Source organism: Notamacropus eugenii, chromosome 1 (genome assembly GCF_028372415.1).
Source record: "Notamacropus eugenii isolate mMacEug1 chromosome 1, mMacEug1.pri_v2, whole genome shotgun sequence".
NCBI lineage: Eukaryota > Metazoa > Chordata > Mammalia > Diprotodontia > Macropodidae > Notamacropus > Notamacropus eugenii.
In genome coordinates this window covers 635,333,970-635,348,691 of record NC_092872.1, presented here as the reverse complement: position 1 = coordinate 635,348,691, position 14,722 = coordinate 635,333,970, and the positions used below count along the sequence as shown (strand labels likewise).

Genomic DNA, 14,722 nt, shown 5'->3' with positions numbered 1-14,722 from the left:
GACAAATGTCTTTGTTATCCCCCAAAGTGTATCAAACTGGTGAAGATTATTGTTACTTGCAGGTTATTTTAATCTAGCTCTAAAACTATATTAAGACATAACAGAGAACAAACCACATGCCTTTTAATGACAAGTTTGTTCAGGACTCAACAACTATTTGCATGCTCATGTAGACATATTCAATATGTATAAAGTGTACATTGTAGTCTTCAAGTATACAAGTATCCAATGCCCTCAAGTATACAATGTAGTCAGGAAGATGAAGGTGTGTACACAAATACCAACGGTACAAGGCAGTATTTAACAAATTCAGGAGTAGGACAAACTAAATGCTGTGTAAGTTTAGAGGTAGGAGAGGCCACTTCTGACTGGAATGCAGATTTCAACAAGGGACATTTGAGGCTGATCCTGAAGCAGGTGTAGGGTGTCTGTAGGCAGAGACTGGAGTGAGGAGATGAAGGGTATTCCAAGCATGTGGAATCGTAAGAGCAAATGTTTCAGTATGGTAAAACATGCTGAGGAAAGGGGAGTGGTCCAGTTTGCCTGATTTTCATGACAAAAGCATCACTCTCCTTTGAACCTTCCTAGGAAATATACAGGATTGTGAACATCTGTAGAGGAAAACAATGGATATGGATCTTCTCTCAACTTGGAAACTTCAAGAAGGGTGGTCAGCTGGGCTCAGCATGGGGATCTTGAGCCCTCTGATAGTGGATTGACTCTAGCCTCTTTGTTAACAGTGGCTGAAGGTGCAGTGACTTGTCCATATTCCAGCTTCTACAATGGTGTGTTGGCTCTTCAGCTGTTATCATCTTGTGATATATAAACTATGGTGAAGTTGAACCAGCTTAAGATCACAAATTACAGTTCTGGGCAGTCCAGAGATGCTGCTTTAGGTCCATATATAATGGTCCATATATAATAATGTGAGATGCCAGTCCTCTTCCAAATGTTGCCTTCAGGAATCAAATTCAGTCTTTACAGTTAGTAGATTTACAGAAGTACCCAAAGGCTCTCCATCACTTTATTAAGTCTTAGGTGGGGAACCTGCTATCTTGAGGCCACATGCAGTCCTCTAAGTCCTCAAGTGTGACCCTTTGACTAAGTCTAAATTTCACAGAACAAATCCCCTAATAAATACATTCAATATGTATAATAAATACCATAATGAAGGTATTTGTTCTGTGAAGTTTGGATTCAGTCAAAGGGTCACACTTGAGGACTTAGAGGGCCTTAAAACCACAGGTTTCCCACCCCTGCTCTAAGTCATCAACAAAGTCTGATTTGTAGTATTTGCTGGTTTCTAAGATATAAGTACACTGAAATTTAATAGTCAGCTCTTTTGAGCCAATATGAACCAGTTCAACCACACTACTGGCAACTTGTGAGAAGATATCTCCTTTTGCCATATCTGAAGCATCTTTAATCAGTAAGAATGATTTGAGAGAGTCTAGTCAAGTTAATATGGGGGCCAAGATAAAGCCAAAATAAATGCTTGAGTTTACCACAGTCAATTTCTGCCTATGGTATCCTGCAGAATTCCTTCAGATACACCTCATTAGGTCGGTGAGATTGGTTGCCAGGGCTAAGAATATTACTAATCACCAAACATGAAATACCATTAAAATCTTTGGTTGAGATGGGAGTGCTCACTGAAGCAGTGGTTCTAACTTAAGGCTATTTCATAGACTCTCACTGTTGAAGGGGACCTCAGAAGACATTAGATAATAGAGTTGGAAAACGACCTCACAGGTAATTTATTCCAATTCCTTTATTTTACAGATGAACCTGAAACAGAGAGAGGTTTGGGGACTTGCTCAAGGTCATATAAATAGTATGTGGAAGGGCTAGAATTTGAACCCAGGTCTTGATTCCAAATCCATTACTTGTTCTATTTTACTATATTGATTCTAAGCTGTACCCAAAAAGGAATGTCCCCTCCACAGCATCCCTAACTAGGCATCTAGCCTCTACTTAAGACCACCAGTGAAGGGGAACTTGAATCATCCCACTGTGCTTTAAGATAGCTCTAATTCAAAAGTTTTTCCTTTCATCAAGCTGAAATCTGCCTCTCTGCAACTCCTTCACCCCCTTCACCCACATTGCTCCTACACTCTGGGGACAGGCAGAATAATTCTAATCCTTTCACAACATGACAGCCCTTCAAGTGTTTTAAGACAGCTATCAAATCCCAGTTAACCCCCTCCTACCTACACCCCCCATCCCCATATCTTCTTAGGTTAAAAACATCTGGCTCTTTCAAACAATCCTGGTCTGTTACAATCTCTAATCTTATTAGTACCTTGATGCCCTTTTCTGGACATGCTTCAGATTCTCAGTGCCCTTCTTAAAAGGAAGGACCCAGAACAGATGGCTCTGGATGCTCTAGATGTGGTCTGACCAAGGCAAAGTGTAGTGGAACTACCACTTCTTGTTCTGAACACTTTGTATCTGTTAATACAGTTTACGATGACATTAGCTTTTAAGGTGCTGTTTTATATTTTGGACTCCTATTGAGTTCACAATCCATCATAACTCAATTCAACATTTATTAATCACCCAGTTCAGTTAGCTATAAATCACCATTTGTACTTGTTCGGTTAAATTTTGGAATCCAAACAGAGAACTTTACATTGATCTCTGATAAATGTCATCCCATTAGATTCAGCCCATTGTTCTAGGTTGCTGAGACCTTTTTGAATCTTGATTCTGTCCAATTCAATTAAACTAGCATTTGTTTAGTATTTACTGCGTATTAGATAGTGGAGCTACAAGGACAAAAATCAAACTGCTATTGCCCACAAATAGATTACATTGTCAATCTAGTGTGTTAACTTCCCTAGCTTCACATTATCTGTAAATCTGATAAATATGTCAGCTATGTAGTCAACCAAATCACTGATAAAAAGATTCAACAGAATAGGGCTAAGTGGATCCTGAACACTCCATTAGACCATTCCTTCCACATCCCCTGCTGGCCTATGATAATGTCTAGGAACTTGTTTCCCACTGCTTTGGGTGGCATTTTTCCAGCTTGGCAAAGAGGTAGAGTTGGCAATGCTTTAAAGTACAGTTTGGACTGGCATATTGGTCAGTATTCTCAGAGTCAAATGGGATATGGTCCAGATGGACTACTACTCCCCAGTTCCACATGCCCTAGAAAGAAAGAGTTCATGAACTATTGAAAAACCACAGGAACTCTGCAGACTCAAACAGTATGACTTATTTACCCTGACAAAAGTGCATTTGGAATACTATCTTCCCACTATCTTGTAATTTGTGAATGAAGTTGTAGATGTCCCTTCTCCATCCACACCACACTCCCACAATGATCCATCTTGATAAAGATAACCATCTGGTCCAGCAGGTCTGGAGTTCATTACAGAGTAGGTCAGTCTCAAAATACTTATGTCATTGAGTGTATGCTCATTATGATAGATCCTAGACACTTATGTTTTTCCCTCCCTGTCACAGATAGGACTAGGAAACCTGTAAATGGGATGGATGAGCAAAACTTTTATATTTTCTTTTACAAAAATTCTCAGGGCATAGCAGTCTCAGATCTGGTAGAAGAATATAACCACCTGTTTGGTTGGTTTTCGGCTTATTGCGCATTCATACCATCTGTTGGGAAACAGTACCTCATCTTTTAAGCACAGAAGACAATTTGAAATTGTTGATTTTGCGGTGGGAGGTGTCAGATTCTATCTGAAGCCAGATTGGCATATGCCAATAGTTAAGGAAACTGGAGAGGAGGGTTAATCTTTATGAGGATTGGGTTATAAAGATAAAGATTAAGACAAATGGGGAGCAGGGGAGTTCAAAGACAAGTCAGTTACCTGTATCTTGTATCTTTTCAACTCAGTTACCAGAGTGAATGGAGGGCACCAATATTCAAAGAGCTAAGATAAGGGATGAGTCAGTTACCACTCAGGGCTCAAAGCCAAGGAAATATGCTGAAGTTTAGTATTCTAAACCTCAGGAAGTAGGAGAAATTAACACTGTATCCAAAGTCAATCTGCCTCTTTGAAGTCTAGGTCTTTATTTCAGGGGAAGTCTAGCTGCCACTGGTGCTCTTCACTAGCATGGACAGAATTCAGTCATATCCTGATGACTTAGTCGCATCTGCTTCGTCTCTCTCGGTTGTGTACCACTCTTCCTCACAAGAAAGCTTCCCTAGGCTTCAAGCCTCTGGAGTGGTAGGGTTGTATTGGTGGGAGAAGACTGCCAAATCTAGGGCATATCCTTTCTTCAGGCCCACAGATATGTCAATCTAGCAGGTATTTCAGGTGATTCTAATGCCTCTTTGAGTCAAAGATATGCAGCACCACACATTCTTCCTGCCAATCCATTTTTAGTGGATTTGAGGGTATAGTTCAGGGTTGAGGTGATTACCAAATAAGGAGGGTAGCTCTGGCTAGTAGAAAAGAGGTGCTTATTGATCTTTCTATCTCTTTCTGAGAAGATCTGATGGTACAGGAGTTTCAGGTTGATAGCCACATCTGATACTAATGTTTAAGGGCTACCAGTGGAAGTAGGCCCCCTATTTGTATGTGCTTTGGCTGCACATATACAAGTACAAGTGAACCTAGGAAGCTTTCGATTCTCTCAGTAAATCATTGACTTTGGAGACTGAAGTATATAGCATGAGTGTCAGGAAGAGATTATGAATTTAAGTCATCGTTTGTATAGAAGGGCATATTGTGAGTCAACATATGGACTAAGCAAATGAAGGACAAATGAAATTCCACAGTGGACATTGTGACAATTAAGTTATCTTCATGACAGTAATTTTAGCACTAGGAGTATTTTTCTTTGGCTTGTACCATTGTCTGTCCATCAGAATGAAGGTGATCAGACATAGAAAGGGGGACATTTATTGGCGGGGCAGGGAGGGTGCGGAATGTTATGAACAGAACAGTCTGAATGTAGAAGAAGCAGGTGGCCTTACTGGGAGTAGAGTGTGAAAGAACGATATGGAGCCTGAAAATTTCTTTCAGTAAAAGGCAGATTTGGCTGCACTGCAACGTCCTTTGTAGCTGCCAGTACTTCCGCAGAGATGGATGCCACCCCTCTTTCCCATCTTTACTCCTGCTCATCAGGAGGGATGTGGAAAGTTTGAATGAAGATGCAGGAGTTAAATAACTAATAGTGTCTTAATTGCCAAATCTAATGGCCTTTTCTTAAAACTCATACTTCTTGACTTTTCTGTTGCCTTTGGCACTGTTATTCACTCTTTTCTCCCTGATACTTTCTTCTCTCTCGAGGTTTTCATGACACTGCACTCTCCTTGCTCTCTCCTACCTTTCTGGGCTGTCCTCAGTCTACTTTGATGAGATCATCCAGATTTCACCTGCTAACTATGCTTGTCCCTCAAGATTCTACCCTGGGCTCTCCTCTTCTCCCTCTCTCCTGTTTACTTGGTGATCTCATCACTTCCCATGGATTGAATTATCATCTCTATGCAGAATACTCTCTCTTGACTTTTAATCTTACATCTTCATCTGCCTGTTGATATCTTATAGGCATCTAGATGTCTTATAGAAATCTTACATTCAACATGTTCAAACTGAACTCATTATCTTTTTCCTCTAAAATCTCCCTGCTTCCTAATTTTCCTATTACTATTGAGGGCACCATAATCCTCTGAGGCTAAGTGACATCCAGGCCTACTAACTGTCATCCCCCATATTCAATCTATGGCCAAGTTATTTTTATTTTTGTAATATCCCTCATATATGCCCCCTTGTTTCCTCTGACACTACCACTATCCTGGTACAGGTCCTTATCACCTCATGCCTAGAGTATTGCAGTAATGGCCTGCTGGTTGACTTTACTGCCTTAAGTCTTCCCCCATTGTAGTTTGTCATCCACTTAGCTATCAAATTGATTTTCCTAAAGGACAGATCTGACCATGTCATCAATAAACTCTGTCTCCCTGTTACCTATAGGATCAAATGTGAAACCCTTTAGGTTTTAAAGCCCTTTACAACCTAGCTCCTTCCTACTTTTCCAGTCTTTTTCATCTTACTCCCCCTAACATACTCTGTGATTCAGTGACACTGCTTTCCTTGTTGTTGCTCAAACATAACACTCCATCTTCTCACCCCATGCATTTTCACTAGCTGTCTCTCATGCCTGGAATTCTGTCCCTCTTTATTTCTACTTCTTAAGTTCCTCCAAGTCCTAATTAAAGTTTCCCATTCTACAAGAAACTTTTCCCATGCCTCCTTAACCTAAGTGCCTTCCCAATGAGATCCAGTTTATCCTCTCTGTATCTTGTTTATGCATAATAGTTTGCATACTGTCTCCCCCATTAGACTGCAAGCTCATTGAAAACAAGGACTATTTTTTGCCTTTCCTTCTATCTCCAGCACTTGGCATAGTGTCTAGTACATAGTAAGTTCTTAATAAATGCTTGTTTGCTTCCATATGAGATCAGTTTTCCTTGAGTCACAAGTATTATGCCCACCTAGAGAACAAATGGCCAGGCCTGAGTATAGATATCCTCTTCTAGACACCAGTGAATTTGATGGAGTTGACTCTCGTAAAAAACAAATTTCAACAGATTTTACATTGATTGAACTAGTGGGAAGTCTGAAGGCATTCTACATTCTTGTGGTCGATGTGGACAATGGTAGAATGCCATATTACTCCGAGATGTTGCCTATATGCTCCAAATGAGGAATAAATTTGTTTAGGATTAGCTCATGGAAGAGGATAGGGTGGCATATGAGAAAATGACCCCCAAAGCAATGTTGGGGACACTGAGTTCCACAATTTTAGACTATCAATATATTTTAGAATTGGGAGTTGAATTGAGTCAGTTCTTTAGGTCAAAAGTAATGTCATCACCATAGGTATTGGGTCTTGTGGGTCACTCATTTTTATCTCAGAGGATGTCTTTCTCTCTCTCTCATTTGCAATACTATTGATATCCAGTGTTGAGTAGGCTCATGCCTTTGCCAGACCAAGTTAGTATGTAGGAAATTCTCTAAAGTTCCTGGACCCAGAACATTAGTTAGTCAAGGAATTTTAGCTTGAAGAACAGAACAGATGAGTCAGGTGCTGTCCCAAGGGGCCTGGAAACCAAGATTAGATTTTTATAGGCTGCAGGGATTCTGTACCAACTGGGTACCTGGATGTGACCCTTGGTGTGGAGTTCAGAAGATGGGGAGGATTATGACTCATCACAGAAAAGACCACAATAGTCTTAGGCAGGAATGGAGTCTGTACTCATTATGGATGCAGTGCCTTATCAGGGCAGGCAGGGTATCAGCTCTTTCCATCTATATAAATTTATCTTTGAGAGGAACAGATGATCCTTCTATAAATTTATTCGCAAAAGTCTGACATGTTCCAAAGTAAGCCTTGACCCAGCACTAAGAAGGAGGTTGAATAGCTCAGCATAAATCTTTTCTCCAGCTGTAGGTGGCAAATCTATTGATTGGCAGTCTAGAACTTTATGGAATCATCATATTTGGCTTGGCACTCTTGCCAAGAATGCTTCTAACTTATCAAGTATTGAGCCAAACTCCACACTTCAAGGTGTCCCATCAAGCAGGTAGCCCAGCTATCCATAAGACCACAAAATTCCTCCTTGGACAAATCTTTGAAATCCTGTGGATGAATCTCCAGGATCAATTTCATCTGGGCCAAGATGTTAAAGGAATATGCTAATGAATTATTCTCCAGCACTGACCTGATTCCTGAAAGATGATTCTAGTGCTTACAGTTATTTTTTTAAACCAGTCATTTTCCTTTTATCAGTGTTCCCAGGGATTTATTTTCTGTGGAGGTCTGACCCAGGTATCATCACAGCCCAATGTTCTGGACCTCTAGTTCTGACAGTTAATATTGCAAGGCCAGTAAGACATATGCCTGATCTTCCATGACCTGTGGTCATCAAGGAGGTTGCAAGGAATACATAAATATCCAGAACCCTCTGGCCCTGTATAATGTTAAGGGAATTTGAAGATCTTCTTTGCCCCTTAATAAGTCCATGTGACCTGCTTTGGGCCAGCCCACAGCTTGAGTCATATGTTGCTGATGGTGGGAAGAGCTTACTGAAAGGGTGGAACAGGAAGGGTACAGCAGGAGGAAAGAATGAGATAAAGTTAAGAGAGAGAGGAGGCAGAGAAGAGCACTAGCATGAGTGAGAGAGGTAGTGGTTTTGCCTAAGGGAGCTTGTTTGTGGGGAGGCTTGACAGAGGGAAGGCTTGGGGATGACTATGCTCCCTTTATTGGCAATGTGAACAAATTTTGTTGTTACTATGGTGAAACTGGCTTTCTGGTATCTGAATAAATATCTTGGTTTCAACTTTGAGGAAGAGAGTTTATATTTTGCAAATTTACCCTAGAAATATGCATGCATATCCATAGTGGTTGCTGTGGGTATCACTTTGGCATTATACCCTAACCAAAAGTGGGATTGATGTGGGACCTGCCTTACCCAACCCTGCCCCCAAGCTTAATGTGAAAAGTTGTTGGTAGGAGTAGCAGTGAAGAGTAAGGAGAAATTGAATGGGAGAAAGACTGGAAGGAGAATGACCAGTTACAATCATGAAACCATGGTATTATGGTTATAATATGGTGGTGTATTATAACCACCTATTACCATGTGGGGATTGAAGGGAATAGACAGACATAGAAATCTTAAGAAGGAAGACTACTTCTGAGTGAATGTGGAACCAAAAGAAAAAGAGTAAAAGATGACTGGGGGTGGGGGTGGAGGTAGGGATTGAGTCTTTATGACTTGGACAATGGTAATAGCTTTAACCAAATTAGGAAAATAAGAAAAAAGAACTGTAGTGGGGTTTTGGGGGGGAGGGTCAGTGATTGTTGTAGTTTTAGAAAAGTTTGAGATGCTGATGGAACATCTAGGTGGAAATATACATGGAGTTGGAAGTATGAGGATGAATTTTGGAGCTATCTACAATGAAGTAAGCTGTGAAATTGAATGGGGTCACTGAGGCAGAGAGGAAACTTAGAAAATGTGCATGTTTAGGTATCAAGTTAAGGAAAAAGCATCATTAGAGACAGAATGGTCAGAGGTAGGACAAAAAATCCTTTGTGACACACAAAAATCAAAGAACAAGAAAGTTTCAAGGAGATGCCATTCAGTGGAATTCATATGGAACCCACATGCTCTACTCAGCTAGAATAAATTTGATCTTAGAGGATATTCAATGATTGCCTCTTGCCTCCATCCAGAGAGTCTGTTGGTACCTTTCAAAATCTCTGAATTTGGCCCCTTTGTAATGTATTCCAGCCAACTCACCTGCTAGAATTTGAAGCAACCAAGAAGCACTTTGGATATAAAAATGTTTATTACAAAGCAGATAAGGACATAAATGGGACTTGGACCTAAGGGTCATAGCAGGGAACAAACTCACAGCATCAATAGGGAAGTCCTAACAGGATGAGTACATTGTGATTGCTGGTCCTGTGACAAAGATTCTGCATCCTTATGCACATCTACCAAATTCTGTAGTTGTTTGCTGCTTTCCATGCTTCCACAGATATCATTTGTTTATTCCAGTTGCTACTGTGTCACCATTTGAGGGGCTTGCATCTGCGGCCCAGAATTCCACATGTCTACAGTAAGTCCCTTCTGGGAATCCTTTCTTTCTTTCCTCCCATCTCCAGCCTGTGATGTCGCATGGAGCTCTTTTCTTTCTGTCTTCATGGCTATTCTGCTCCATTCTGGCTTCCTCATTGTTGTAGTTGTGGTGGTGGTGGTGATGGTAGTGATTGTTAATGAGTTTCAGTCATGTCTGACTCTTCATGACCCCATTTGGGGTTTTCTTGGTAAAGATGCTGGATGGATTTGCCATTTCCTTTTCCAGCTCACTTTACAGATGAAGAAACAGAGGCAAAGAGGGCTAAATGACTTGCCCAGGACCACAAAGCTAGGGAGTGTCTGAAGCCAGATTTGAACTCACAAAAATGAATGTTCCTGATATCAGGCCCAGCACTCTGTCTGCTCTCCACCAACCTGCCCATGGCTCTCTTGTAGTGGCCCTTTTTTTTTCCACCAGCCATTCCTATTCATTGCACCAGTTTAGCACATAGCATTCTGGGACTTTTTCTACCGGCACCATCTCAGTGAGAGCATATTCTTGTCTTCTCTTCCTGTCTCTTCTCTCCCCCCTTCCCTTGAAAAGGGTTCAGAAGAATGAGAAAAAAAAAAAGTACAGGAAAAGTAACCATGCTGACTTGCTCAATATAAGCAGTGTCAGGCTTCTATAGCCCCCTAAGATAGCCTTTTGAACTTTAAGAAGTCAAAGATAAGCCAGAAAATCTTTAGACTTGAACTGTCACAAAAACAGGGTTATGGGCTCAGGGTCACAGTGGTTTCTTTTGAAAGTTTTTTGTTTTGTTTTTTTACATGGAGGACAGATTATTCACTATATATCTACAAGCAGGGTTAGAGAATGGATCTATTATTTCATTGATATGGGGATTTCTTGGATAAAGATACTCTCTACCAATACAAGTTAGCACCTTTGCTACACATAGTCTTAGAGAGTTAGATAAAGTACTAAAAGGTTAAGTGACTTGCCTGGGTCACACAGCCAGTGGGTATCAGAGGGGTACTTTAATTCTGGACATTCTGACCCCAGCTCTGTATCCACTGTCAATCACATGCTCTCTCGGTATCTAGACATCTCATGAAAGTACTAAGATTGCTGTGATTTTTACTGACATATTTTGGTGAACTATGTTCATAAGTTCTTCCTCTAAATGAACTGCAAAAAATAAAATGTCCCATATATAGTTGTACTATAAGGACCAATTCCATTGCTTGATTTGCTGCATGATATTTCTTTATAATGTACTGTTTTTCATTTACCTACAGTACACAGTAAAATAAAAAATTTACAACTACTTAGTTTAGAGGAAACTATATGAATATAAAATTATATCACTTTAAAAGGCATTCCTATTTCCGTTAAATGTATATCTTATGCTATGTTTCAGAATCATAGAATCTCAGAAAACATCAACGGTCATCTAATTTAACTTGTAAATGTTCAGGAATCCCCTGTATGATATTTCTGACAACTATTCTCAGTCCTTAATTTAAGATCTCTGGTAAGGGGGAACTCATTACCTCCTGAAGTAATCTATTTAATATATAGATAACTTTAATTGTTAGAAAGTTTGTCCTTAAATGGAACCAAAATTTATTTCTTTGATTTTTTTTCACTCACTGCTTCACTTTTTTTTAACCATGGAGCTATGGGGAACAATTCTATAAATGAATAAAAACTCATTGAAGTGATTACAGTGTGCAAAGCATGGAGCATATGAATAAGAAATTCACCAGACAATTCCTGCTCAGAAGCAGTTCTCCAGGGAAACATGATAAATATATGAGATCACAGGATCGCAGTTCTAGATCTGGAAAGACCCTCAGAAGCCATTTAGTCCAACCCTCTCATTTTACATATAAGTAAAATGAAGTCGAGGGAAGTTAGGTGACTTGTCCAAGGTCACACAGGTGGTAAATATCAGAGGTGAGATCTCAACACAGGTCCTCTAATTCCAGAGCCAGTGTTCTTTCCATAGGTTTCAACAGTCAGACGGAATAGTCCTTGGGATACAGCCTCAAAGGAGATAGTAATTCACCTTATTTAATATTATTTCAAAACCATACCTATTTCAGAAAATGGTTGAACCATTCAATAGTGCTAAGTACTTTGTTGCCTTCATGTGTTGTGGCTGCTGTGCAGGAAGGAGATGTAGCACTTTTAGAAGCAGTTTCCAGGTCACATTTTCACAAGCATGATGGTGTCATGGCCAGTGGCCTGGGAGGCGCTGCTTATTCCCCTAACTCTTGGGGCTAAGATCCTGGATTAATTCCACTTGAGTTTAGGATGAAAAGGTGGTTAAGGTAGCTGTTAGTAACTTCCTACCCTACTTTTCTAATAAACTTTCCTTCAATCAACAGCAGGGATATAAACTTGACTTTTGCACCCAAAGTCTTTAGTCCCTTCCCTGGTACTTCATAATGGTTAGCAAAGCTTTTGGAGTTTTTTGGTAGTATCATTTCTTTCCCCATAAATCACCAGGACTGGATAGTAGTATCAGGTTTATCAAGTCTCAGTGGCTCTCCATCATATTATGGACACATGCCCAGGGTGGAGAACAGACATCTCTGTTCTTTATGTTAAATTGGCAAATAGCCATCTTGGTATCTCTCAGCAGGCAGTCAACAGCCACTAACCATCGCTGCTTAACCTCCCTTCTTCTGATCTGTGCTTGATGACCTCTCTTAAAAGCACCTGTGGACCCATACCATCATTCCTTGGAGCATATGAAACTGCTATTTCCCAAGTGTCCCAATCCCTCTTCAATTTCAAGCCTTATTCTTATAATTTAACTACAAATGTCTTTCTTCCCCTTGCTGATTTGTGCCTTGTTCTTATATCTTTCAACATTTCCCTCTAGTTCTTTGGATCCTTTTTCTTCTCTGTTTCCTGCTTAAAATACCTTTTCCCATTATTTTAAGGAACACTTTATTTTGCACTAACCTAAAGAGTAGAGAGATGATCTAGCTTCCTTTTTACTTGGCCTCTAGGAGGGAGAACCACCTTCCCTTTAGTATGTTTTTAATTGTTAATTTGGTACTGGCAGAAACCCAAATTACAATCCACTCTCTGCAAGTGACTGTAAAATTTACCTTTTCCTCCATAATTGTTTTCAGTGAGATCCTCTTTGTCATTCTTCTTAATGGCTTTTATGGCTTATTACAATCTTAAATGAACTATTTGCAAAGTTGCTTCAGAGAAGTTCTCAAATGAAGTTAATTTATTCATGGTGGGCTTCCTGCTTCTCATCAGTTGAAGCTATCTTGCTTAGCTGCCTTTGATTCCTAATTAGAAGGTTCTTGCCAAACTCTAGTGCAAACAGAAGCTACCACCCCTCCCCCTTCTCTGGGTATACACCAGAGAGCATCTTGAGTGGGAATCTAATTACCATCAAGGATTTATCTAATTAAATTGAATTACCTCCCTCTTCCTTCTTTGCTTCCCCCTGATACTTGAGATATTGCCTTGCCATTACTCCTTTCCCCCTTGATGGAGAATCTAACTGCTCTGCCACCTGACAAATATTTGAATACTTGAAAAGTTACCTTTTCTCTCTTTAATCTTCTCCAATCTAAATATCCAAAGTTTCCAGCACCTAGCTCAGTGCCTTGCACAGACTAATTTCTTAAATTTTTGAAATAGTCTGAAAAAACTTCAATTTAATTCCAAACTATCTTCATATGACATGGTCTTCAGGCTCAGTTCTTGCTTGAGAAAGTATGGTCACCACACCTATAACCAGCATTCCACTTCAGAAAGAAGTGCTTATTGTTTCCAACTTTTAAAAATAATACCATTTGTTTAGACTATAAATTGAGCACATGTATCACAGGGTTGTGAAGATAATATCTCAACTTCTTTATCTACAATTCTCTCCACTGATCCCAATTCTTCAAGATACATTTCTACCACTTCCATAGATTTACACTTTCTTCTTTACAATGTCTTCATTACATATTTTTACATTTGATATTAAAAACATTAGCTAGCATTTCTGTAGTACTTTAACATTTGGAAGGCACTTTTCATGTGTTTTTTTATCTTCACAATACTCCTGTGAGGTAGGTCCTGTTATCTCCATTTTAGAGATGAGGAAACTGAGGCAGGGGTAAACTGATTTGCTCAGGTTCCTACAAATAGTAAATAAGGCAGAATTTGAACTCAAGTCTTTCTGACTCAAAGTTCAGTGCTCTATCTGAGGTACTGCCCATCTGACTCTATATATTGTCCGGTATTATAATTTAATTTATTGAAGCATGGTGAAATCTCTACAGCAATACTTTTAGCTTCATTAACATTTCTATGGTACACCCTGCTGTATTTGGTGTGGCGCTTAATAAATACTTATTAAGTTGAATGACGCCAAAAATTCAGTCGCCCTTGAAAATTTTTTGGGTGTTGTTGTTTGTTGATCCATAATACAGGGATTGTTGTTGTTCAGACATTTACAACTGTATGCAATTCCGTGGGAGTAGTTTGCCATTTCTTTCTCCAGATTGTTCCCATTTCACAGATGAGGAACTGAAGCAAATAGGGGTGAAATGACTTGCCCTGGGTCATACGGCTAATAAGTGTTTGAGGCCAGATTTGAATTCAGATCTTTCCAACCCTGGGCTCAGTGTTCACCTTGCTGTCCTAATACAGGATTACTCTAGCTTTAAAAAAAATCCAGACACAAAATATTTGAACAGCACTTCAAAGGAATCATTGCTCTTTTCTCATATATAAACTATAGGTAGGCCCCATAAATAACTAACCTTATAGGATGATTGTGAGCTGTGGGCCTTTGCCATGAGGAATGGTGGGGAAGTGAAGACCAGATGATTGATGGACCTCAGCTGTTCCTTTTTCAACAGTAGCTTAGGAAAAAAGGTTGGGTGGGGGGGAAGGGGAAGGCTGCTGTCACTGGGGTTAGGGAAGGAAGGGGAGATGTTCTAGTCCCTTCCTGCTAGGCAACAGTGATGAGTTACCAACATCCCAGGTTCCAAGTTGGAATTCAGAACATTCTTCCTTAGAAACTGTGTTTCTAACCAGTGTAACCGTGTAACTAACCAACCCTAACCCTAACCAGTAAATACTGGTTACTTACCTAGAATATATCTAGAAACAATAACTTAAAGTATTTC

At 39.8% G+C, this 14,722-nt stretch overlaps 1 protein-coding gene across 1 annotated transcript in view; it reads right to left on the bottom strand.

The window, feature by feature from the left end:
* Positions 1–14,520, bottom strand: part of PPP3R1 (protein phosphatase 3 regulatory subunit B, alpha) — a 112,943-nt gene extending 98,423 nt beyond the window's left edge. Inside the window, exon 1 of the mRNA XM_072635377.1 lies at positions 14,354–14,520. Within this exon, the coding sequence (XP_072491478.1) occupies positions 14,354–14,389 (36 nt within the window). The 5' untranslated portion in view covers positions 14,390–14,520. The remainder of the gene's footprint in view (positions 1–14,353) is intronic.
* Positions 14,521–14,722: the final 202 nt, after the last annotated feature.